Below are 25,355 nucleotides of genomic sequence, written 5' to 3'. Positions count from 1 at the left end.
TTATCTCAGAATTTTGAGTGTTTATCTCAATTTTAATCTCATAGTTTTGAACTGTAATCTAATACACTTGAATTTCTATCTCATAATTGTGATTTTCTATCTCACACTGTCATTTGAAGCTGATTTTACATTTTATTTCATACTTATTCTAGTTATATGTTATATTACATAGTAATGTTTGATTTTAATCTCATCTTTTTTACATTTTATCGCATTATTCCGAGTTAATTTAATTTTCCTTCCGTTTAATTATTTATTTTCTAACTTTTATATAAAAGGCTGAAATGTTGACAAACGTCCTGTTGTTCACAGTCCTCCCACCAGGTGGCGCAAACACTCTTTACACGCTGCCGTTTAAAGACCAGCGAAGAAGAAGAATTGCTGCTAACAATGGCTGCTTCCTCGGAGTTGCGGATGGATCAGCTTCCTTCAGACCCGCTGCTGCACATTTTATCCTTCCTGGGCTTCAGAGACCTGATCCAGTATGTACTTCAAACCCGCAGACAGCACAACCCCTCACACTCTGCTGGAGTTTTCCACAAATTTAACAATATTTTTATAAAAACAGAGACGGAAACGAGCCGAGAAACGGCAGCAGGCTAGCGGCTAGGCTAGGCTAACAGCAGCTAAAACCAACAAAAACACAGAGAGAGAGAAGTATGTCTCAAAACAGACCATTATAAAGACAAATATCAGTGTTTTACAGCAAAGTAGATGTGAAATGAAGTGAGTGTCAGACATTTAGGAGTGAAAGACGTCAACAATAAGATCGCCCCATGTATAATCTAAGGTAGCGTTTATTTACTGGAAATTACTGATAAATATGGAGAATTATGAAATATACCGACGTTTGCTGGATTCATTATTAAATAACAGACTGTTTTTGTTGTTGTCATGCAGCTCAGATATGTCTGAGCAGCTGTGAGATCCAGATAGAGATCATGTTCACTGGTTAGCCTCCTGCTAACAGCTGATTAGTGTTTACGTTTGTAAACACTAATCAGCTGTTTGTTCAGACTGGAGAAAACAGGCAGGATTCATCTCCAGCTCATTTTAGGATCCTTAATTCAACAGGAGCTTATGTGTGGTTTTAAAAATGATCCTAATTCACCTTATAATTTAAATTCTGTCAAAGAGAGAGAGTTGGATCTGACCTTTTCCCAGCAGAAAATGCTGAAACGAAGTGGAAAACAGCTGAAAAGTATAAATAAATGGTGAAAATAGCAGAAATCTTAAGGGTTCTCAACCTTTTCAACCCGCGACCCCCAAAATAAAGGTGCCAGAGACCAGGGACCCCCACTGGACCTGAAAGTGGTCATCAAAGAATCAATTTTTAATTCATTTATGTCGTAAGTAGCCCTCTTAAAAACAGAATTAAAATATTTTAAGAATAGCTACAATTGGTTAATAATGGCATAAAAATGGTGGGAAAGGTGGTGAAGTCAGATTTTTAAAAGTAGCGGAAATGGGTTAGAAATGTCAAAAATTAGATAAATGTGGCAAATGTTTATATTAAGTGGTAAAAGGGGATTCAAAAGTGGCTGAAATGGCCTTACAGTGGCAAAAATATGTGCAAATTTAGTGAAATGGGCAAAAAAAATGGTTAGCTGAGGCAGAAATAGAAACTGGCAAACATGGGCATCTCAAATTGTGAAATCTTGCAAAAAAAGTGGTTAAAGGGGTTTATAGAGGTAATAATGTGTCAACAGAGCTAACAATAGGCAGAAAGTTGCAATATTTGGTTTAGAAGTGGCAAAAACAGGCAGGGAAACATTGGAAAGGGTTTAAAATGGAGAAAAAATGTTTTTTAAGTTGCAAAAATATTTTATAATTGGTCAAATTGGTGGGAAAAGGTGTTGACAGCAGGTTCAAATGTGGCAAAATTGGTTTAAAGTGACAACAGTGTTATTCAAAAATGTTGTTAGTTTTTTTAAGGGTTCTGGAGACCCCCTCTCGGTGTCTCGCGACCCCCCAAGGGAGTCCCGACCCCAACGTTGAGAAACCCTGCTTTAGAGTGTAATAGTGTAGCGGTTAGGGATATAAAATCCTTCTGTAAATTGCTGAAAATGACACAAATGTTGAAGAGTAACGGAGGTAAATTGTGAAAATCTGGGAAAAATGCTGAAAAAATGGTCTCATTTCTAAAGAGTTCCTCGGTGTCCTTCTCCTCTTGTAGTTGCAGTTTTGTCAGCAGGAGGTTGAATGAGTTGTCCAAACACAACCCACTGTGGAAACGTCTCTGCTCCAAACACTGGCTGCTCACAGAGTAAGTTTATATCATTATGCAAACATAAATATGTATTTGTTTAACTTACAGCTGCAGGAACCAGTGTGACAGATGTAAGGTAAAAACCTTGACGTGACTGGATTTGATTTGAGGAGAAAAGCAGTTAAAGTGGCTTTCCTGGTTAATGCTGCAGTCTTCACAGAGTGGATCACTCACTGTGGTTTAACCTTGGGGCAGATTTTATTGAACAGAATCCTCCGTTTAAAGAAGACCAAGAAGAGGTTGGCAGAGCCAGACAGCATGTTTGGACTCTCTTGACTGGGAAATGTCTAGTGGGGCGTGTTAGGGTGCCAGAGTTATATAGAGTAATTGTGGTTATCACCAGTAAGCAGCACAAAACATGAATGAGGTACAGCAACAGAGCGGCAGCTTCCAGTAGACATCCTGTGGTTAGTTTTCCGTGAAGCTGAAGCTCATTTATATTTTTGTGTGTTTTCAGTGTGGATCGTGTGCAGAGCGGCGTTTCCTGGTACTGCCTCTTTAAACAGTACTACACAGACCTGGGTCGGTACATGCAGTACTACCCGGTTCTGAAGAAAGCCTGGGAGCAGCTGAAGAGCTTCCTGCAGCAGAGATGTCCCCGCATGATTGCGTCACTCAAAGGTGACCACGAACATCAGGATGTGAATGTGAATAAAACTTAGGCAAACTTGACCCATGGTTAAAATGGTCTGTGTATGTTTGTTTCCTCAACCAGAGGGCGCCACAGAGGCGGAGCTTAACGACATCGAGGCTCAGATCGGCTTCAAACTCCCAGACGATTACCGCTGCTCCTATCGCATCCACAACGGGCAGAAACTGGTGATCCCTGGGTGTGTATCAGTCTGATGGTGTCTGTCTGAGCATGTTTCTCTCTCTTTCTAACTACCCGTCTGCTCACTGTCGCCCTCCTCAGGCTGATGGGCAGCATGTCACTCTCTAACCACTACCGCTCTGAGGTGCTGCTGGACGTGGAGACGGCGGCCGGGGGTTTCCAGCAGAGGAAGGGGATGAGACGCTGCCTCCCGCTCACCTTCTGCTTCCACACGGGGCTCAGTCAGTACATGGCGCTGCAGCCGGCCGAGGGACGGCGGATGTACGAGAGCTTCTACCCCTGCCCTGTACGTAAAAATGTCCCTCACTAACTCAGCATTACAAGCAGTGAGAAGAGGAGTGAACGGGGTTAGACTAGGTCTTCAGATGCCCTCTGCACCAGGCTTTGACCTGGAAGTCTGGGAGCGTTAGAGCCTCAGGAGTGGTGCTGTCATCTGCTTTAAGATATTTTATCATGGAGAGAAAGTGTGCATTCAGTCTATGCCCAAAAACAACAGAAATGAAGACTCTCACATCTCCTCTATTTTTTGCTGCCACAGCTCTGACATCCAAACACAAAGCTTTAACTGTAATCTGGATTAACTTTTGTAAAGAGGATGAAGAGTTGGGCTGTACCAGATTCTTTTCATGCATGAGTATCAGCAGAGACTCCAAAATAAAGCCTGTAATGTTCGTGATGTTGGTTGTTTTTGTTTTTCAGGATCAGACGGCTCGAGATCCTTCAGTCATCGACATGTTCATCACAGGTCTGTTCTCCTGTCTCCATCATTACTAACAATCATAAAGGTCATATTTTATATACATCAACGTTGACGATGTCCCTCCAGAATAAAAGCCTAAAAAAACAAGTAATCAGAGAGGACGATTTTATTTTGTTTTAAGAATATAGCTAACAGCTGCTCATAGATGATTCAGCAAAAAGGAAACTCCAGAGTATAATCTGTACAAATGTCTTTTTTTTTTTTTTTTTTTTTTTTTTTTTTCTGCATTTAGGTTCGTGTTTCCTGGAGTGGTTCACGACATACGTCAACAACGTGGTCACTGGAGAATATCCAATCATCAGAGACCAGATCTTCAGGTAAAAAATAGACATACCGTATATGGATATGATAAAAAGAGTCTCATTAAAACGTCATTATTGTTTCTGCAGATACGTCCACGATAAAGGCTGTGTGGCGACCACCAGTGACATCACCGTCTCCGTTTCTACCTCCTTCCTCCCGGAACTTTCCTCCGTCCATCCCCCACACTTCTTCTTCACCTACCGTATCAGGTGTGTCTTCCTGTCTCTGCTTTAACGGCTCGTTTTCGGCTCGTTTTTACTAATCCTGTGTTTTCAGGATAGAGATGTCGAGCAGTGCGTCTCCTGAAGCTGCCTGCCAGCTCGACAGTCGTTACTGGAAGATCACCACGTCTGACGGGAAGGTGGAGGTGGTTCAGGGGCCCGGTGTGGTTGGTATGATGCCGTAAATGTCACAGTAACAGCTGTAGTGCTCGGCTGTGATTGGCTGAAATCACCAGCTCAGTTTTCTTTGTGTGCAGGAGAGTTCCCCGTCATGACTCCTGGGAAAGTGCACGAGTACGCCAGCTGCACCACCTTCTCCACGCCGTCGGAGTACATGGAGGGTCACTACACCTTCCACAGACTCGGTAACTCGGCCGGTTTTCCACAAGCTAAGGCACTAATGGTGCCTCTTCAACAGCTTTTCTCCCTTATGTAGTCCTAAACATGCTTTCAAAGAAAACACAAAAATACTATTTAGACAGTAAATCTTTAGGGTAAAAATAAGATGTAATCCTTTAAAGTTTAGTAAATACTCCATCCTTCCATTTAAAGATGTCATCAGAGCAGATGAAAACATTCTGCCATTGCCTTTAAAGATGATGTCATCAAATCTGATAAAACATCCCATCCTAGCCTTTAAAGATGATGTCATCAAATCTGAGAAAACATTCTACCCCTGCCGTTAAAGATGATTTCATGAAAGCTGATCAAAAATTCCATCCTTGACTTTAAAGATGATGTCATCAAAGCTGATAAAACATTCCACCCCTGCTGTTAATGATGATGTCATCAAAGCTGATCATACATTCCAACCCCGGCGTTAATGATGATGTCATGAAAGCTGATCATACATTCCATCCTTGCCTTTAAAGATGATGTCATCAAAGCAGATAAGACTCTTCATCCTAGCCCTAACCCGAAAAAACACAACACTCTTTCCTTTAAAGATGAGGTCACCCATTTTAAGTCTTTAGATAGATAATGTCATGAAGGCTTCTGAAACATTCCATCCTTGCCTTTGCATGCTGACCAGACAAGGCCCCCAATTGACATTCTAATCTAACTAGTTTCCGTAAAGCTAACTGATCAGTGTGTCTCTTAAAGTCATGCATTCGATATGAGGGAGAAAAGCTGTTAAAGAGAGCGTAACATGGAGCCACTGGTTTTTATTAAATTTTACCACTCCTTCATGGACCAATCAGAGTGCAGTGACTGTTGTCCCATCCTTTACTCTCAGATAAGTACACTGTGTACCCTGACAGAAGGATGCTAATAAAAGTAGGACATAAAGATCAGGTATTTACATGTTTTTACCAACTAGAACTGAAGTGGACCACTTGGTGGAAAAGCAGCTTTAGCGAGGTAATGATAACAGTTTCTTTACTCTGGATCTCATAGAAATGTCTGTCTGTCTGTTGTTGTGACGTCTGTCTGCTCCTGTAGCCAATAAAGAAGAAGTATTCCAGGTCGCCATCCCTCGATTCCACATGGTGTGTCCGCCCTTTAGAGAGCCTGCAGAGCGAACGGTAACAGCATTGGTTTCCCTCGCCTTGATTCCAAATCTTTCTTCTTCTTGAGCTAATTTCTGTCTAAATGCCATCTTGGCGTTTTTCAACAGCTGAGAGACCCGTTTGTCGACACGTCCTTCCCTGACGCCAACTGTGAGTTCAGTGAGTACGGCGACAGAGACAACGGAGATGATAACGAAGACGACAGAGACAACAACGGAGACGACAACGGTGATGAAGAAGACGGTGACGACGACGATGGCGATGACTTCGGCAACCTGAGAGGAATCAACATGGCTGCCTTGGAGGGAGCGTGGTGCCCTCGTCACATCTGACGCTGACCCTTGCTAACCACGCTGCCGCGTCGTCATGGAAAACAAACTGTAATCATGCAGGTCGGACTTATGACACTCAGGCTTCTAGGGCGCCCTGAGTGACTGACAGACAGCAGGGGATTCTGGGAGTAGTAGCCAGAGCCATACACGGACAAGATCGCGCAAACGAGACAATAAATGTGAACGAGGTGACGTTTTATAGCTGGTTCTTCTTTATCTTGTTACTATATTAAGGTCGAACTGTGAGGGCGGGGCTGTGATGTCATCATGGTAGAGACACAGGAAGCATCGTTTGCAGCGGCGTCCTGTTTCATGTTTAGAGAAAAGAGAGTCACATTTTAGTGGGAGGGAGCTTTCTGTGGTTATTTTGATGAGCTGACGTTCCTCATTCGGAGGCTTCTGGGTTCTTTGAATTATCTTTTCCACCAAGGGCACGTTCCCCCAACTTTTATAAGAACCTGAGTTTGATTTCACAGCCTGGTTGAGCTTCGTTCCACATCTTCAGTCTTTCTTTCCTCATCATTGCCCAGTTCAGACCAAAGATTTCTAACACAACAAGACCATTTTTGAGCGTTTCAGGGGACAGTTATGGCTCATATCAACCCCTTTAAGGACACAGTAATGTACTATTTAGCTGATAAATGTTCTGGGGCACTGGCTACACTGGAATGCTAACTGGATGGCTAGACTGGTCTGAATTCAAAATGCAAGGATGGAATGTTTTCATGAGCTTAGATGACATCTTTCTAAAGTCAATTAAAGACTTCAAAGGATGACGTCATCAAAGGTAGAGGATGGAATGTTTTGTAGACATTAACGGACAACATCAAAGGCAAAGGACAGAATGTTGCTGAAGCTGGGGGCATTTCGCTCCATTTTTTAACAAATAGTAAACTATAGTTTGCAAATTTTGGAAAAGTGTGTGAAACTGGTGAGGAATGAAGCAGACCTTTAACCTTTACCAGTTCCATCCACTTTTCCAAATTTTGCCAAGGTGTTTTTGTAATTTAGACATGATCATCAGTTATATTCTTAAACCAACCACTTTTACGAAAGTTGCCAACAAAGGAGAGTCAACATAAGGGAAGAAATATTGGTAAATGTGTGTTTCAATGATGACAGAGAGATGACGTCTGCTGAACTCATTAGCCACCAGCTAAGAAGCTAGCAGTACCACTTTAACAGCTTTTCTCCCTCATGTTGTCATACAATTGAAAGGATACTCTCCAGCTCCTGCCTCAGTTTCAACTTCTCTTGTTGGAAATCTTTGGTCTGAAGTGGGCTAAAGACAAACTGTGTTGACATCGTCTGTTTTTTATTTTTCTTGCCTGGACATAGAAGGATGACGTTGCATGAGGGAGCTGATTTTGTCTCTGGATTTCTTTAGGAAGCACTCTTTAACACATTCAGCTTGATTTTTTTAACGTGACTTTCTTTCCTCCGCCTGTATGCTCTTCAGGATTCGATACAGAAGCTCTTAAAGACACCCTTGAGTCGACTCTTTGCCTCATCCTAAATAAAAAACAGAACAATTAGATGTTTTTTTGTTTTGATACAAATTAGTGAATATAAGATAATGTTGATTCCACAGTTTAGATGGCCCTAAGTAGAGGGATGCAGAAATATGGTATGTTTGGTCTTGGTTGTTGCTAAATCATAAGCTTTGTAGAAAGACAAAAAATAAGGTTATGATTTGTGTTTTAGAAGCTTTGATGACCTCACCTCTCTAAAGCCTGAACAATGACGTCATCAAAGGCAGAGGACGGAATGTTTAATTAACTTAAAAGGATGACGTCATCAAAGGCAGAGGATGGAATGTCCTATAAACTTAAAAGGATGACATCATCAAAGGCAGAGGATGGAATGACATATAAACTTAAAAGAATGGCATCATTATAGGCAGAGGACGGAATGTCCTATAGACTTGAAAGGATAACATCATCAAAGGCAGAGGATGGAATGACATATAGACTTGAAAGGATGATGTCATCATCAAAGGCAGAGGATGGAATGACATATAAACTTAAAAAAATGGCGTCATCAAAGGCAGAGGACAGAATGTCTTAAAGACTTGAAAGTATGATGTCATCAAAGGCAGAGGACAGAATGTCTTATGAACTTAAAAGGATGACATCATCAAAGGCAGAGGACAGAATGTCTTATGAACTTAAAAGGATGACATCATCATAGGCAGAGGACAGAATGTCTTATAAACTTTCCCTCTATTTGGCCATAGTTGGCAACACCTTGCTCTTGATCTGTGTACCGACTTTTCCAAAAGTCACCAACAAGTTTACACTTACACACTTAATGAAGATTATCTTCAGAAGTCGACTCTACTTTCATAATTTTTGAACCATTAATGCAGTTTGCTAAAGTGTCAAGCCAAGAACCAGGGTCCACTGGCTTACAAGATTTCTGTGTGTTTGCCGCTCTTACCTCTTGCATGTTTGGCGTGATGGTGTTAAACTTTCTAGTTCCAGTTAAAGAGCAAGGGTTTCCCTCTTTGCCAGTTCCACCCACTTGTCCAAATGTTGCCAGAGTGTTTGTACAATGTAGCCAGTGTTCTTTCTGCTTTGGTTAGAAATGCCTTGCTGCTATTAATAATAATAATATTATTAATACACTGGCAAAAAAAAGTACAACCCTAACTCAGTATTTAATAACTAAAATCCCAGCAGTCACATTGTCTAACTTTCACAAAAACACTGGCATCAGTTTTGGTACCAAATTGGTGCCAATTTTTAGTTAAGACAATTTACAGATGATTGCTGCAATTTTTGATTGATCTGTTCCTCTTTTATGCACTTGCTTTATAAAATACAAGACATTATGTATAAGCTTTGTTTTTGACACACTAAAATAACCTGTAAGAGAGTGTACACTACTCAGGGCGCCAAGTCTTGCTTTATCCTCCACTATGTTTTCATACGTACATTTTATTTGTATAAAGAGACTGTTGGATTATAGAAGCTTTGATAAGAACCGACATAGCCTCACAGAGCTGCAGGTTCAGGATCGCCCTTCACTGACATGCTGACAGGAATCAGTGGAAACAAAGCGTTTGTGTTCCTAAAGTGGAAAAGACTTCATTTAGTTCTTCATTTTTTGGATCATGTTGCTCCTGCTGAGGGTCACTGTTTAGAACAAACTGCTTTTATTTTGAAAAGAACATGTTTGATGCTCGGTGCTTCACATAGTTTCCTTAATCTTGTGTTAATCATATTCCTTCTCTCTGGGAGGGCTGGTCGTCTCTCTCTGATGTGATTGGTGGGATTGTTTTGTAAGTTTTTGGAAAAATAAATCACGAGTATTCCTTCCTTCTGACTCATTGTTTCCTGATAAAACACAAATTTTAAGAAACTTGAAATATGTTAAACCCACAGTATATAAATACCACCACCATGGGGCTCTAAATCGAAACGGTAACAAAAGATGGGGGTGTTTGCACAAAAGAACATTCAAATTATGTCAGAGAATAACCCTGGCCAATCACAGTGGGATACAGCAACAGATAGACAACTTCCTGTAGCAGCTCACACTTCCTGATATTTGGCGTTTCAGTGGACTGCTACAGGAAGCTGCCACTCTGTTGCTGTATCTCATTCATGTTTTGAGCTCATAGTGCCAGACATTCCCTAAAACTTCCTAAGAGATAAAACTAGTCAATCCTACAACAGGATGAACGATAAATACTGAGAATGTTTAACAATTTAAAACCAGAGTCCAAGCAGATCAGGGAGGTAAAATCACCCAGACCACAGAGAAACCTGGCGAGATATTATAGAGCAGGGGTTCTCAACCTTTTCAGCTCACGACCCCCAAAATAAAGGTGCCAGAGACCAGGGACTCCCACTGTACCTGAAGGTGGTTGAACACAGCCATGAACATTCAAGAACAGTCTTGCAGTCAGGGGATAAGGGGCTGTGTTATTTTTTATTTAACCTTAATAATAATTACTTTTATCAATGAATAATTTTTAATTCATTTGTGTAGTAAGTAGCCCTCTTGAAAACAGAAATAAAATATGTTAAGAATAGCTACAATTGGTTAATAATGGCAATAAATGGTGGGAAAGGTGGTGAAATCAGGTTTTAAAAGTAGCAGAAATGGGTTAGGAATGCCAAAAATTAGATAAAAGTGGCAAAAATGTGTATATTAAGTGGTAAAAGGGGATTCAAAAGTGGCTGAAATGGCATTGAAGTGGCAAAAATAAAATGGGCAAAAAATAGGTAGAAATAGTCAGAAACGGGCAAAATGGGCATATCAGATTGTGAAATGTGGGTTAAAAAGTGGTAAAAGGGGTTAATATTGGTAATAATGTGTCAACAGAGCCAACAATAGGCAGAGAGGGGCAATATTTGGTTTAGAAGTGGCAAAAACAGGCAGATAAAACTAAAAAGGATTTAAAATTGAAAAAAAATTTAAGTTGCAAAAATGGGTTATAATTGGTCAAACTGGTGGGACAAAGAGATGAAAGTGGGTTAAAATTGGGTAAAATTGGTGTAAGTGGCAACAGTGTAATTCAAAAACGTTGTTAGTTTTTTAAGGCTTCTGGAGACCCCCTCTCAGTGTCTCACAACCCCCATTGGGATCCCGACCCCAACGTTGAGAACCCCTGATCGAGAGAACCACTGGATAAAGTTGAGACTGAGTGAGAGCAAAGAAAATGTCTCCTGGAGAATCGCACAGCAACAATGGGCAGAGCTAACCTGATTGGTCCATCCTCTACCTGTTTCTGATTGGGCGGTTCATCAAAACAGAAGAAAACAATCAAAGAAACATGTTTCATTTCAAAAGTAAAGTGCTGCTCAGCTCTCCTGATGGCTTTATAAGAAACAAGTCTTTTCAACAAAACATGCATTCTGGGATTGCTTGCAGGGCAGACCATAAGGGTCACTTTCAACGGCTTTTCACCCTCATGTGAATTTCAGCCTTGAAACCCAAACTGTGGACTGTTAACACAGAGGTTTACGAGATCAATGAAGCAGATAATCGATTAATCGAACTGTTACCTAAAGTCCTAAATTGACAGTACTGGTTTCCCTCTCACCTCTCACCTGCTTCTGACACACATACAGTAAGCCAGGTGTAATCCCCACACACTAGCCCCGCCTCCAGGGCTTCACTAACAGGATTAAACGTGGTTGGGTGAGAGCCACAGAAAGCAAAGAGTAAACGAGAGACACGGCAACGAAGGGGGACAGAAGAGGGAAAGTGGACGTGACCGAGGAGTAGAGGACATTTCTGTGGACTGATTTTATTTTTCTACCTGAATGGACCCAGACAGAGCAGGGAGAGATCGACCAATCAAGCCTGGATTTATGGATCAGATAATATTTTCACTTCTTCATCCATCAAACCATTCTAACCCCCTCACATCCTCCCTTAAAAGCACCCAGCTCCAGACTGCTAACAGCTAAAGGGCTTAAATTAGCCCATTTAGCTTATTTATTTCAGCCCGTGACCTCCCTTTGTGTGGCTAGTTTAGCCCATTAGTTAGCCACATCTAGGCTAACCTTGTTTTCTTGATTTAGCCTTGGCTGGCTGTTAATTAGCCAGGGTGAAAGCTAGCTTGGCTGTATTTAAATTTGTTTTGCCAATTAGCTTGACTAGAACTTTGCTAGATGTAATTTTGTCACTGTGTCTAGCTGTTAAATTAGCCTGGCTGTTAATTAGCCCAGTTGGAAGTTATCCTAGCTCAAATTTAGCCTTGCTAAAAACTGTGTGATTGTGTTAAAGCTGACCAGAGTGATAATTTGCTTCTATTTGGTTTCGTTTTACTGTCAATTAGCCTTACAACAACTTTGCATTGAAGCCAAAGACTGAGCTAATAAGTTAGCTTACCTGTTGGCATTGACAACTTTATGCTTTTAAAGACACAGTGGGGCTAAATTTCCCCCACGTGTATTTGATTTTTAAGGTTTACTGTTTTGTTTTGGCTAGTCTTAGCTGTAAATGTCTCTGCTGGTTAACTAGCAGGCTAAAATTTGGCTAAGCTATGATTAGCATTCATATAAGCTGCTTAATTTTCGCTTTAACGTCATCTTGCTCTGTCATAGCGAGGCTGTAAAGCCTTAAAGTTGTGATACTGACTGAAAAAGTCACGCTGGAAGTTAAATTTTGAAGCGTATTCTTGGTTTTGTTGTTTAAAAAATGGCGGGAAGCTAGCTAAGCCTTGCTGCGACTTTGCCTATTTACATAGAGTTAATAAATAAGCCTTTTTTATTTCTATCATCAGCTCCATTAAACACCTTATAATCAGAGCTATAGCGGACTAAAAGCTGTTTTAAAAGTAAAATTGACCAATAGCTTCTTTAGTATCATCGAATCCCTGCCATGGATCCAGAAAACGAAGACGTGTTTTTGCCAGAGGAGCAGAGCGCTGAGAGGCCAGAGGAGGAGGAGGAGGAGGAAGAAGAGGAGGAAGAGGATGATGGCGATGAGGAGGAAGATGCTAAGATCTTTAACGCCTGGATGCAGTTATACAGAGGAGATTCTCTGCAGGAGAAAGGTGGAGGAGACAGCGAGGCGGACCCTGAATCCGAGGCGGGAAGAAGTGAGAGCAGGAGCAGCCTAGGGCCGGCGGTCCGGATGAGGGTCGACCGTCGAGCGTCACTACCATGTCCGGTAAGAAAAACCTGAAACTAACAAATATTAACAAGCCAGTAAAGCCCAGAGTTCAGCTCAGGGTCAATTCACCTGGAACTCCAAAGAATACCTTTGATGACATCACACGTCTTTGATGTGTTCAATTTGTTTCATTTTTTTTGTCTTTGATGTCTTTATGATGTCATAAAGGCTGGGGGGGGGTAAGACACACCCACTCCCTTTCTCCTACTGTCCCTCATCAGCCACATCATCATCCAGTCAATGCTGCTGTTTATATTTGAATATTAGCCGTAATATAAGAAACATTCCAAGTAGACCACCTGAGGGAGAAACGGGATAGATGGGCATGGGGAAGACACTATTTCCTTGTTTTAAGATAAACATGGCTTATTTGCAATCTCAGCCAACACTACTACATTTCCCACAATCCTAGAGTGTCACAGCAACATCTCTGATTGGCTGATCTCACCTTTACCTGTGAAACTAATGTGTTCAGTCTAGTACACATATTATCAACCTTCGCTTTCAGAAACACATGGTTTCTTCCTGTTCTCAGACAACAGCACTCCATTACCCACAATCCTCTAGTGTCCTAGCAGCGTCTCCTATAGGTGGAGTGTGAATTTCAGCTGTGGGCTGCTACTGGTGAAGTTAACAGTTTGGGGTAAAGTGGGCGGTAACTGTTAAGCTTCGTGGTGACGACAGGGGGCGCCACATACATCACAGAGCAACAGAAATTTAAAAATTATGATTTCACTAGGCAGTTAATTTTTATGAACACTTCTGCTGATATTTACCTGATTTCACTGATATTTTGACTGTTAAAATCTGTTGTTATCAGCTGTAAATATTGGCCATATAAACAAGTTAGTGGAGTGTAAGGCTGGACCAACTTACCTTGAAGTCTTTTTCTTTATACATTATCATCCCCTATACTTCAAAGTCTGATTTAAGGACTGAAATGTGTTCATTTTTTTATCCTCAAACTTTAAATTGCGTTAAACTAAAACATATTTTTAAATATCTGCAGAAATCCAATACTGTGCATTCCTATTTTTAACATAAAGTGTAATATTTAAGTATGTGTCCTTTATCACATCGTATCAGACTGTATCAGAAAGCATCGTTTTAGCTCATTCAATGATAATTATTGACTTTCTGAGCCTGACCGGTTTGGTTCCTTCATGTTTACCAGCTCATGTTGACTCTGAAGGATTCCCACTTCTTGGTCAGAGATGTTCAGAGACCTGAGTCCCACTTTTACGGAGAAGTCTTGTTAGCCATCATCTTCCAGAGCTGTTCAGGTCCATTTTTAGCTGCAGGCTTACTGCTCCTAAAGAACAGCTCAGCTGGGTTAAAGCCCTTCGGTCCAGCTGGGTGTTGAAGGGAAGCATGTTAACTAATGAGGATTTAAACCTCTAGTCTTGTTTATTTTTGCCTGTTTGAGCCTGTCTTTACCTCCCTATCAATCACTGTACCGATCAGTTACAAGAACGAGAATTAAGACCATGGATTCAGGGAAACACTTAAATCAAGACCAAGATTCAGGCCTAGATTAACCAGGTCTACTGACTGGTGGTTATACACCTGTACAACGTAAACGACTGACAGGCAGTGGCAGGTCAGTGGTGGGTCGTCAGATGGTTCTGGATTAAGAGTGGACGTTTGTGTAAAGTTGGATAAAAATCCATAAAAGTGTTTGTCAGTCATCTTATTCATGAAAATTAAGATGGACCGAGGGTAAACAAACGAACAACCATAGTCCTCACTTAGATCTCAGAATTCAAACTCAAAATTCCGACTTTGTTCTCAAGATTCTGACTTTGATATCAGAATTCAAACTCAGAATTCTGACTTTGATCTCAGAATTCAAACTCAGAATTCTGATTTTGATCTCAGAATTCTGACTTTGATCTCAGGATTTAAACTCAGAATTCTGACTTTGATCTCAGGATTTAAACTCAGAATTCTGACTTTGATCTCAAGATTCTGATTTTGATCTCAGAATTCAAACTCAAAATTCCGACTTTGTTCTCAAGATTCTGACTTTGATATCAGAATTCAAACTCAGAATTCTGACTTTGATCTCAGAATTCAAACTCAGAATTCTGATTTTGATCTCAGAATTCTGACTTTGATCTCAGGATTTAAACTCAGAATTCTGACTTTGATCTCAAGATTCTGATTTTGATCTCAGAATTCAAACTCAAAATTCTGACTTTGATCTCAGAATTCAAACTCAAAATTCTGACTTTGATCTCAGATTTCAAACACAAAATTCTGACTTTGATCTCAGAATTCAAACTCACAATTCTGACTTTAATCTCAAGGTTCTGAGTTTGATCTCAAGATTCTGTGATCTCAAGATTCTGACTCTGATCTCAGAATTCAAACTCAGAATTCTGACTTTGATCTCGTAATTTAAACCCAAATTCTGACTTTGATCTCAGAATTCAAACTCATTATTCTGACCTTGATCTCAAGATTCTGATTTTGATCTCAATATTTTGACTTTGATCCCAGATTTCTGACTTTGATCTCAGAATTTAAACTCAGAATTCTGAGTTTTTTATCTGACCTTGATGTTAGATTTCTTACTTTGATGTCAGAATTTCGTCTTTGATGTTGGAATTCTGTCTTTGATGTCAGAATTCTTACTCTGATGTTGGAATTCTTACTTTGATTTCAGAATTCTGTCTTTGATGTTGGAATTCATACTTTGATGTCAGAATTCTGACTTTAATTTCAAAATTCTGTCTTTAATCTCAGAATTCTTACTTTTTTGGAATTCTTACTTTGATGTTGGAATTCTGACTTTGATGTCAGAATTCTGACTTTAATTTCAAAATTCTGTCTTTAATCTCAGAATTCTTACTTTTTTGGAATTCTTACTTTGATGTTGGAATTCTGACTTTGATGTCAGAATTCTGTCTTTGATGTTGGAATTCTGACTTTGATGTTGGAATTCTGACTTTGATCTTAACTAAAACAGGGGTTCTCAAACTTTTTGGGGCTAGGGACCCCTTACAGAGCAGAAAATTTTCTAAGGACCCCCACATAACCCTCACTCTGATTAAACATATAAGTGCCATCTTCAAAGATGCTGCATTTTAAACTCTTCAACCTCAATACAAGCTCTTGTCTAGCAGAGTGTGGCATCTTACTTTTTGCAAACCTTTGAGCAGCCAAATAATAATCACTCTGTGCTTTTTCTAGTGCTTTTTTAATTTGTGATGAGTGATTGATTTACATGATATCTCACATTCATATCTGAGTTTTCATTGGCTCAAAGCTGAATTACATGGGGGTAATTGGTTTAGTATGGTTGTTTTATGGCTCTGTGGTCCCTATATGCATTACTTTAATAATTTATTCTGAATTATTTCGCGGACCCCTAAGCTGTGGCTTATGGACCCCCAGGGGTCCCGGACCCCAGTTTGAGAACTGAACTAAAACAATAAAAGTAGTGTAAGTAGTTGGCTGATATTGTTGCCGACCAGTTAAACCAGTAAACGGCCTTTTTGTCTCTATCCAGACCACGCTCTCAGCCATGCAGCTTTCTCGCCTCCACACGTCCATGCAGGCTCCGGTAACCGCCAGGATTCTTCTTCATCGCACCAACTCAAGACGACTCGTTCCCTCGCCACAGGAGGTCACTGCTCCCAACGGATCAGAGCGAAGACCCTCCCTCATCCCACCCACAATTCCTGAAGTCACGGCACCTGAGAGGCGGAGCCAGTTCAGGAGACGCAACGTCATGTCTCTGGTAAGTAAAAAAATGGAAGTCTTTAGAGTTCTTTACCTACATTTAGAGTTAGAGAAAGACCAGAGACCAGCTGAGGTTCATCTACCCTGGGATTCTTAAGAATGCCTTTGATGACATCACATGTCTGTGATGTCTTTATGGTGTCATGAAGGCTTTTAGATGTGATAATAGGCCTTAATGTCAGAACTATTCAACGTAGACTAACAACGAGCTACCTGAGGGGGAAACCAGGACATAGGAGTGTTAAGTTTTGTGTCCTCATCCAGAGATACTTTATTTAACATTTATTTTGGTAAGCACTATGAGAGATGTACGTTCAGTTTTATTTTGAAATGTATACGACTTCCTGCCATGATGTTTTTTGCGACCCACTTTACGTCACTTTACATTTTACGCTGAACTGCTGTAGAAGGAAAACCTCATTGCTGTTACCCATAGCCACTGAAGTGAGGATGTACCGGTGACTATGATGAATATGGAGAATAAAGTAACCAGTGAAGATATAACGAGTCGTCTTTAATGACATGGCTGACGAAGCAGCAAACACAACAAGGGGCATGGAGGAGACACTATTTCTCATGGAACTGACTTTGTTTTAAGAAAAAATATGGTTTGTTTGTGATCTCAGCCAACAGTATTACATTATACACTGTCTCTCAAACATGAGTTGTCAATATTGCACAAATATGTTGGTAACTTTTGAAAAAATGGATGAAACTAGCACGTTGCTAGGGTTTCATCTCACTGAAATGTTGCCAACATATTCATGCAATGTAGTCGTCATTTTTAGCATAAGAAGAGGGAGCTCTGGCTTAATTGCACAAATATGTTGGCAACTTTTGAAAAAGTGGATTAAACTGGAAAGTAGCCAGGGTTTCAGCTCACTTTCCCAAATGTTTCCAACATATTCCTGCAACTTAGACATGATCCTGAGACTTAGCCATAAGACAGAGAAACTGTCTATGTTGCACAAGTATGTTGGCAACTTTTGAAAAGGGGATGGATCAAGCAAGTTGCTAGGGTTTCACTTTTTCAAATGTTGCCAACATATTTAAGCAATTTCGACATGATTTGTATTCACATTTTTAACAAAAAAAAAATTGCATAAATATGTTGGCAACTTTCTAAAAATAGGATTGAACTGGAAAGCAGCCAGGGTAACTACTCACTTTTAATGTCGCCAACATTTTTATTCAGTTAAGAGATTATCTTAAAGAGCTTGAAGAGAGAAAAATGTACGTTTTGAGGTATTGGCAGGTACAGTATTTTATGAAGTGGAGAAATAAATAAATGTCTAAACCTTTGTTTTTCAGAGCGATGCTTACAGCGTTTGTCTGATCTGTCACAACGACCTGAACAAAGGAAACGGAGGAACCAGAGAGCTGCAGTGCTCACACACCTTCCACAAAGAGGTAATGTTGCACCTGAACGTAAAAGTGAGAAAATCACTGAAGGTTCTAGTAGAGCTCCCGTCTTTAACCACTGAAGCTCCTTGACTCTCCTCGTTTCTCTGCAGTGTATCGAGGAGTGGTTCTGGAGCAAACAGTCGTGTCCTACCTGTCATGTACCACAGCCCGTCTACTGGAACTCCACTCGAGTCAAAGTCCCATAAAAACCACCAAGAAGAGAGCATCGCTCCATCAAAATACCTCAGAACTAAATAACCGGACTGTGGCATTGTCACAAAAAAAGGGACTAGGACCATTTTTAAAACAACAGCAGAGACGAGCAGCCTGAAACTACTTAAAAGAAGGGAGAGTTTGTAGATTTTATTATAAAAGGCCAATTATGAAGCTCACATACAACCACAGTTACCTCATTTGTGTGAATGTTTGAGTGTGTGACTGTAAGAGTGATTGGATCAATATTTACTGAGCTGTTTTTATGATTTCAGCTGTTTTTAAGGTGACTCAATAAAGTTGAATTGAACACGCAGAGTAAAGCCTGATTCTTGAGGAAAATGTGTTTAAAACTGAATGTAATCAAGTGTTCACAGTAAAGTTAGTTTCTGTACTATTACAGTCTGATATGTACGGTGGCCCTTAAGGTCAACAACAAAAACATTTCTAGAAATCCTGAAAATATTTAAAATGTTTGTTAAATGCAAAAACATTTAACAAAATGCAAATAAATTCACCGACTCAAAAAATATTTAATCAGGTGGAAAACAGTAAGTGTTGTTGTTTTTACATTTGTTAAATGATTTTTTTTTTTTGGGTGGGGGGTTGTTTTTGTATTTCTTTAAATGTGTTTGTATGTCTCTGAATTTGTTTTCTTCTTGTTTATTGGCCAAACTATCAACCACCTTTGTTTGAATGTTTTTGTGTTTCTTAATTTTTTTCTATTTTTTTCTCCCGCATTTCTTGAAATCTCTTACATTTTTTTTATCAAGCCTCCAACCACTTTGGTTGAAATATTTATTTATTTTAGATGTCTTTGCAATTCTTGAATATTTCTTGACATTTCTTTAAGATATGATTGCATTTCTTTTTTTTTTTTTCTTTTTCCTTTCCAGTGAGACGCAAAGAGGAAAAATGAAATCATATGTACCGGTATGTAAATGATATACAAGAAGACAGCAATACAGACTACCGGAGGCCAATTTCAGAGATTTTCAGAAGAATAATCATTGGGAAGTTTGAGTGTTATGGTCATTCATTCACAGAGTTTTATCCAAATAAAAATAATCATTATCTTAACAACCAAAAAGATAGGACAAAATTAAAGTTTCTACCTTATTGTTAAAAGAAAAAAACCCCACCAACCTTCTTTTTTGCATTTTTATAAAAAGCATTTTGCATTTCTTGAATGTTTTTGTGCTTCTTGAAATGATGTTTTTCCTACTTTTGAACATCCAACCACACTGGTTAAATTGTAATTGTATATAACATTTCAGTGAATACATTTTTTGATTTCATGAGTTGCTTTTTCAATGGCATGTTTTTTTTTTGTTTTTGTTTTTTTTTTTTTGCTGGTTGTGTGTGTAGGTGTGGGTGTGTGTGTGTGTGTGTGTGTGTGTAGGGGGTCTGTTTTCTATGGTTCTTATTACATTTTAGGTTTAATTTTTTTGTTTTGACTTTAAATAAAGTTTTCGTGCATTTTTAATTTTTCAAATGCTCCATTGATTCATCATCACATTTAATGTTAGTTTCATGAAACACCTGTGTTTTTTGAGACAGACCTTACTCATTTTTTTTTGTTTGTTTGTTTGTTTTTTTAGTGTTTTTGCATTCAATTAAATGTTTTTGTGTTATTGATTTTGTTTTTTGTTTTTTTACTTTTTAAAATGTTTGTATTTATGAAATATTTTGGTATTGATGTGATACTATTTTCTATATTCTTAAATATTTTGCATGCTGCATTTTTTTAAAATGTTTTTTTATCTCACAAATTTGGTGGGGGTTTTTTATTTATTTTTGCAGATGACCTTCAGGGCCGCCGTAGCTAAGAGTCACATACTATGAGAGTCATGTGTTTTGTTGCTGTCTCACATAAAAGCGAGTATTCCTATAAACGTCTCTTTATTAAACACGTTGATGTGTGGCACCTGTAACGTTGGATGCCACCCGCCGTTAAACAAGAAGAAGAAGAAGAAGACGTGGACGTCTGTGATCGTGATGAGCTGAAGTGGAGGAAACAGCGCCCCCCTCTGTTCTATTCAGGCCAGATTAGGCGGAAACGCTGCACCTGTTGATGCTCTGCCTCTGACCTGCTCTCCCTGACATCGGGAACACCTGGGAACCCTCTGGAACCTCACAGAGGAGTTTTTGTGATCTCAGGCGGTAATCGGAGACATCATGGACAAACTAAAGAAGGTTCTGAGCGGAGAAGATGACGGAAACTCGGACACACCGGGGATTCTGGTGGTAACGGCTAACTTGTCCATGTTATTGTTGTTAGCATGTTAGCATCTGTTAGCGCCTTTTTAACCCTCAAAGTCAACGAGATAACACCCAGAAGAAACTTCAAATATACCTATTCTGACAGTAAAAGTAATGTTTTAGTTATGTAGGAAGTTCTCAGGTACTTTGCTGTTGTTTTAGGATAAATGTAAGCTTTTAAAAACGTTGTCTTGTCTCACTGAGTGCTCGTCTGTATATTTAGAGCTAAAGAAGTAGAAAATTAGACAAAAAAAACAACGGAAGCAGAAGTACAAGGCAACTTAGGGAACTCAAATGTTGATGTTTCCCCTTTAGCAGAGTTTTATAAGTGGGTTAAATAGTCACATTAAGCCCAGTAGCATCTCTATTAGTTACATTCTCCTCTAAGCTAGGGCTGGGCATTTTAGACCAATATTAATGCTCAATATTAGCTAGCTGAATGCTAATACATGATACAAACCTCTATAATGGATTCTAGTAACAAACTAAATTCAAACTTTTTTGATTCCAAGGTTCTTCATCCAATAATTAATTCTAACTATCAAAAACAACAACTCCTATAAATACTGTTTGAATTATACAAAATTATTGAAAACATTTCAGGATGTTAAAATGTTCAATTTAATGAAAGATCAGCTAAACCTACTGAGCCCTTTATTGAGGTTTAAACCATTTAGTCATACTGTTGATCAGGAAGGGTCCAAACCTGGACACCAGAGGATTGTGGGTAATGTAGTGCTGTTGAGAGCAACCTCAAATAAACCGTTTTTTTTTTTCTAGAAGTAAATGGATAAAATACAAACTTATGTATTCCATGTGATCATGTACCTTCAACATACCTTTGTTACCCGATGATGATGATGATGATGATGTGGTTCCTGCAGAGAGCCAATCAGGCGTCAACGCTGTCCTGGGGTGCGAGGGTGAGAGGCTTCATCATCTGCTTTATTCTTGGTGTTTTCTGCTCCATCCTGGTGAGTTAACGTGAAAGCTAAGGTTGTCAGTATTTATTTAAATGTTCAGTCAGATGCAGAAATACGTTAGAAGCTGGGCCCCACAGCTTTATCATCCGTCTGTTGTTTCTGTCTCCATGGTAACAGGGTACCTGTCTGCTGTGGGTTCCTGGTTTTGGTCTCGCTGTGTTCGCTGTCCTCTACAGTGTGGGAAATCTCTGTGCTCTAGGAAGGTAGATACTCACCTGCGTTGTCACAATCCACAGAACCAGATCAGCTAATCAGCTCAATTAAGCTAAACACAACCAGCTCATCCAAATCGGGCCAACATACACAGATCCACCAGACCGGGCCTTACTGATCCTGATTGGCCATATTGGACTAAACAGACCCAGACTGGCCAAATTAGACCAAATAGGCCCAGATAATCCAAATCAGGTAGAACAGAACCAGATCAGCAAATCAGCTAAGATGGGCCAAACACAACTAGATCATCCAAATTGGGCCTTAGGGATCCTGATTAACCAAATTGGAACAAACAGAACCAGATCTTCCAAATCAGGGAGAACAGAACCAGATCAGCAAATCAGCTAAAATAAGCCAAACAAAACAAAATCGAACAAATTGAACCAACCAGACCCAGATAAGCCAAATCAGGCCAGCACACCCAGGTCGGCCAAACCTGGTCTAAGAAGGTCATTGTAGCATTTCAGTTGATTGAGTCTGGTTCACCTATAATTTCTTAGAACTTGTTTTTAGCCCACTTTATATATATATATATATATATTTATATATATATATATATATATATATTTAATATTAAACCAGCAGAACAGGGCATAGTTTATCTATAGTTTACCTTCCATATCTGTTAATCTGTTAATAAAGATGTTGATGTTGATGACAGTTGGCTAGTTCTGTTTTAAAGTAACTGAAATTCACACTGGCTGTCAGCATGTTTCCTCCTCATTATCATGATTATCTACCAAACTGCTGTGTCTATAGTATCACAGCATACATCTCTAGAAAGTTCAGATTCTGACAGATCAAGGTAGTCATTCATCATGATGAACTTGTATCCGTGCTGTTTCTCTGATTTCAGCACCATGTTCCTGGTCGGTCCTCTGAGGCAGTTGAAGAACATGTGTGCTAAAGAGAGAGCCATCGCCACCGTCGTCATGCTGGTGAGAACTAACAAGTGTTTGACAAGGAGCTCTGGCTGAATTGCACAAACATGTTGGCAACATTTGAATAAGTTTGTTGATTAGGACAGGAAAGTTTTTCTGTTTTTAAAAATAAATATCCAGATCATAAAGCACAAGTCCTGCATCACAAAACTTCCTGAATAAATGTGTTACCAGATGTTAGTAAAGTACTAATTTTTTTATTGTATCTCTGCTGTACCTGCTAATAAAAACACAGGAGTGTAAGATGGAGGAAGCTTTAAGGTGAAAGAATTCCAAGAAAAAAGTCACAATTTTAAGATTCAAGTAAAAATCCTGAGATCAAAGTCAGAATTCTGCAACCGAAGTCAGGATTCTGAGATCAAAGTACGAATTCTGAGATTAGAGCCAGAATTCTTAGATTGAAGGAAGAATTCTGAGATCAGTCAGAATTCTTAGATTACAGCCAGAATTCTGTGATCAAAGTCAAAATTCTGAGATCCAAGTAAGAATTCTGAGATTAGAGCCAGAATTCTTAGATCATAGTAAGAATTTTAAGATCAGCCAGCATTCTTAGATTAGAGCTGGAACTCTGTGATCAAAGTCAGAGTCCTGAGATCAAAGTCAGAGTCTTGAGATCAAAGTCAGAGTCCTGAGATCAAAGTCAGAGTCCTGAGATCAAAGTCAGAATCCTGAGATCTAAGTCAGAATTCTGTGATCAAAGTCAGAATTCTGAGATCAAATTTAGAGTCCTGAGACCAAAGTCAGAATTCTGAGATCAAATTTAGAGTCCTGAGACCAAAGTCAGAGTCCTGAGATCAAAGTCAGAGTCCTGAGATCAAAGTCAGAATTCTTAGATTACAGCCAGAATTCTGAGATCAAAGTCTGAATTTTTAGATCAAAGTCAGAATTCTGAGATCATAGTCAGAATTCTGAGATCAAAGTCAGAATTCTTAGATCAATGTCAGAATTCTGAGATCAAAGTCAGAATTCTTAGATCAAAGTCAGAATTCTGAGATCAAAGTCAGAATTCTGAGATCAAAGTCAGAATTCTTAGATCAAAGTCAGAATTTGGAGACTAAAGCCAGAATTCAAGAACAAAGCCAGTGTTCTGACTTTTTTCCCATGTTATAAAAAAAGGTTGAAATTTTTTTTTTTTTTTTTTTCCCCAGTCCATCATTCTGACGGACTGATCTAAGAACTGGTCAAAAGGTTGGATCTTAAAAAAAAACAAAACATTTTTTTAAACAGCCCTTTGCCTTATTCTGTTGTCTTGCGTCCACTGTGTCCAGACTTTGCTATTGCAAGTTCAAACCTCACATGGGGTTTTGAAACCATTTAGATCGAAGCCTGCCTTAAAAATAGCCCCCTAAAATCTAAATGATTTTGAAAGTAACTTAAATTCTGAGGTTTTTCTGAAAATCAGGGCAGATTTTCTCCTAAAATCTTTCTTCCTCAGCCTCTGGAGCAAACAGAGACATGGAATAAAAATCTGTTAGAAGCTTAAATACCTCCGCTTTAACTGTAAATCATTGGTTTTACTCTTTAGCTCTTTAACTTTTAAAAAAATCATCAACAGAGAAAGGTTGATGTCAGACCACAGAACCCATGAGACCTAATGGTGTTGTTGTGTCAAAATAATAATTGCTGACATGTAAAATCCTGCTGTATTCAGCCTGTATACTGTTTAAATTCTGTTCCAGTCAATGATTATCTCCATGTTTTGTCTCTGCAGGTGTGTCTCATGTTGACGCTGTGTGCAGCTTTCTGGGTGAGATCTATTTCCTGTTAAACTCTGTTTCTAACCTCTGAGGCTGTTTTTAATTTCTCTGTTTCTCTCCTTAGTGGAAGAACAACGGTCTAGCCCTGCTCTTCTGCATTCTACAGTTTCTGGCCTTCACCTGGTAAAGAACACTCAAACATGAGTTCAGAATACGGTGTGGATCATTACACCTGTTTAACCTTTATCCATGTGTTCCTCTCAGGTACGGCCTCTCCTACATCCCCTTCGCCAGGTAAAAACACAACGCCGTCTCTGCTGTTCAAGACCAAGTCTGATCAGTTCTCCTGATTATTACAATGATTGTTTTTCTCTGCTCCTTCTGTTTCAGGGATGCCGTCATCAAATTATTCTCACTCTGCCTCTAAAAGCCCTGCCCATCTGTGAACACTGGTCCAATCAGAGCGCTGTAAGGTTTATCCAATCAGCAGAGAGGAGCCACTCATCATCATCGTTTCATCCTCTGAACCTACAGAGGTTCATCCAAAAACCACTCAGACTGGTTTCACTGGGACCAGTTAGCACTACATGTACAGTTAGTTGGTTTTAGCTTAGGTTATCTATGGTGGCCTATAAGGTCAAAAGCAGAACATTTCACTGAGCACAAAAAATACTTTAAAATGCACTAAAATAGCATTAAAAGAAACAAAAATACATCGTGTAAAAAAAAAAAAAAAAAAAATCATTAAAAGCAAAAAAGTGAAAAACAAACATTTCCTGAAGTGCAAAAATACGGAAAATATTAAGTTTAATGCAAAAATATTAATTTTAATTTGTGAAATACAAAAATTTGATGAAACATAAAAAGCGCAAAGACATAAATAGAATGATATGAAAAAAACTTGAAATGTAAAAGACATGAAACGTATAACATTTCATAAAAAGCAGAAAAATTTACTTGAGAACTTGAAAAAATGTTTAATCCAATACAAAAACATTTTGTGAAAAATCATGAAATAAAATTTCAATAAA

General features: G+C 39.2%; 2 protein-coding genes across 4 annotated transcripts; both read left to right on the top strand.

Moving 5' to 3' along the window:
• Nucleotides 1-380: 380 nt before the first annotated feature.
• Nucleotides 381-8,284, top strand: fbxo3 (F-box protein 3). 3 transcript variants are annotated; one of them, XM_041781948.1, is made up of 13 exons: nt 381-482; nt 2,177-2,266; nt 2,727-2,890; nt 2,985-3,099; nt 3,183-3,387; nt 3,801-3,846; nt 4,094-4,178; nt 4,251-4,373; nt 4,441-4,556; nt 4,643-4,750; nt 5,707-5,747; nt 5,829-5,911; nt 6,004-6,142. In XM_041781948.1, the coding sequence occupies exons 1-13, from the start codon at nt 391-393 to the stop codon at nt 6,005-6,007; spliced, it is 1,272 nt and encodes a 423-aa protein (XP_041637882.1). In that variant the 5' UTR covers nt 381-390; the 3' UTR covers nt 6,008-6,142. The 3 variants fall into 3 exon arrangements, with proteins under 3 accessions (XP_041637882.1, XP_041637881.1, XP_041637880.1); XM_041781947.1 differs by having other exon boundaries at nt 5,623-5,747; XM_041781946.1 differs by lacking the exon at nt 5,707-5,747 and having other exon boundaries at nt 6,004-8,284.
• Nucleotides 8,285-20,285: 12,001 nt separating this feature from the next.
• Nucleotides 20,286-25,334, top strand: LOC121506359 (vesicle transport protein SFT2B-like). Its single transcript, XM_041782135.1, has 8 exons — nt 20,286-20,472; nt 21,372-21,461; nt 21,588-21,673; nt 22,543-22,624; nt 24,339-24,374; nt 24,449-24,507; nt 24,589-24,618; nt 24,715-25,334. Exons 1-8 carry the CDS (start codon nt 20,404-20,406, stop codon nt 24,749-24,751), a joined length of 489 nt encoding a protein of 162 aa, XP_041638069.1. The 5' UTR covers nt 20,286-20,403; the 3' UTR covers nt 24,752-25,334.
• Nucleotides 25,335-25,355: the final 21 nt, after the last annotated feature.

This window comes from Cheilinus undulatus, linkage group 24, assembly GCF_018320785.1.
Source record: "Cheilinus undulatus linkage group 24, ASM1832078v1, whole genome shotgun sequence".
NCBI classification, from domain to species: Eukaryota; Metazoa; Chordata; class Actinopteri; order Labriformes; family Labridae; genus Cheilinus; species Cheilinus undulatus.
Note: the sequence above shows the minus strand (reverse complement) of the source record. Positions and strands in the feature narration are given on the sequence as shown.

What these genes read in the sequence shown, in the direction of transcription:
- fbxo3 (XM_041781946.1), top strand. Translation starts at nt 391, where the DNA reads ATGGCTGCTTCCTCGGAGTTGCGGATGGATCAGCTTCCTTCAGACCCG. An exon ending in AGAGCTTCTACCCCTGCCCT is followed by an intron (nt 3,388 to 3,800) that starts GTACGTAAAAAT and finishes TTTGTTTTTCAG; the next exon opens with GATCAGACGGCTCGAGATCC. An exon ending in TTCTTCACCTACCGTATCAG is followed by an intron (nt 4,374 to 4,440) that starts GTGTGTCTTCCT and finishes CTGTGTTTTCAG; the next exon opens with GATAGAGATGTCGAGCAGTG.
- LOC121506359 (XM_041782135.1), top strand. Translation starts at nt 20,404, where the DNA reads ATGGACAAACTAAAGAAGGTTCTGAGCGGAGAAGATGACGGAAACTCG. An exon ending in ACACACCGGGGATTCTGGTG is followed by an intron (nt 20,473 to 21,371) that starts GTAACGGCTAAC and finishes TGGTTCCTGCAG; the next exon opens with AGAGCCAATCAGGCGTCAAC. An exon ending in AATCTCTGTGCTCTAGGAAG is followed by an intron (nt 21,674 to 22,542) that starts GTAGATACTCAC and finishes CTCTGATTTCAG; the next exon opens with CACCATGTTCCTGGTCGGTC.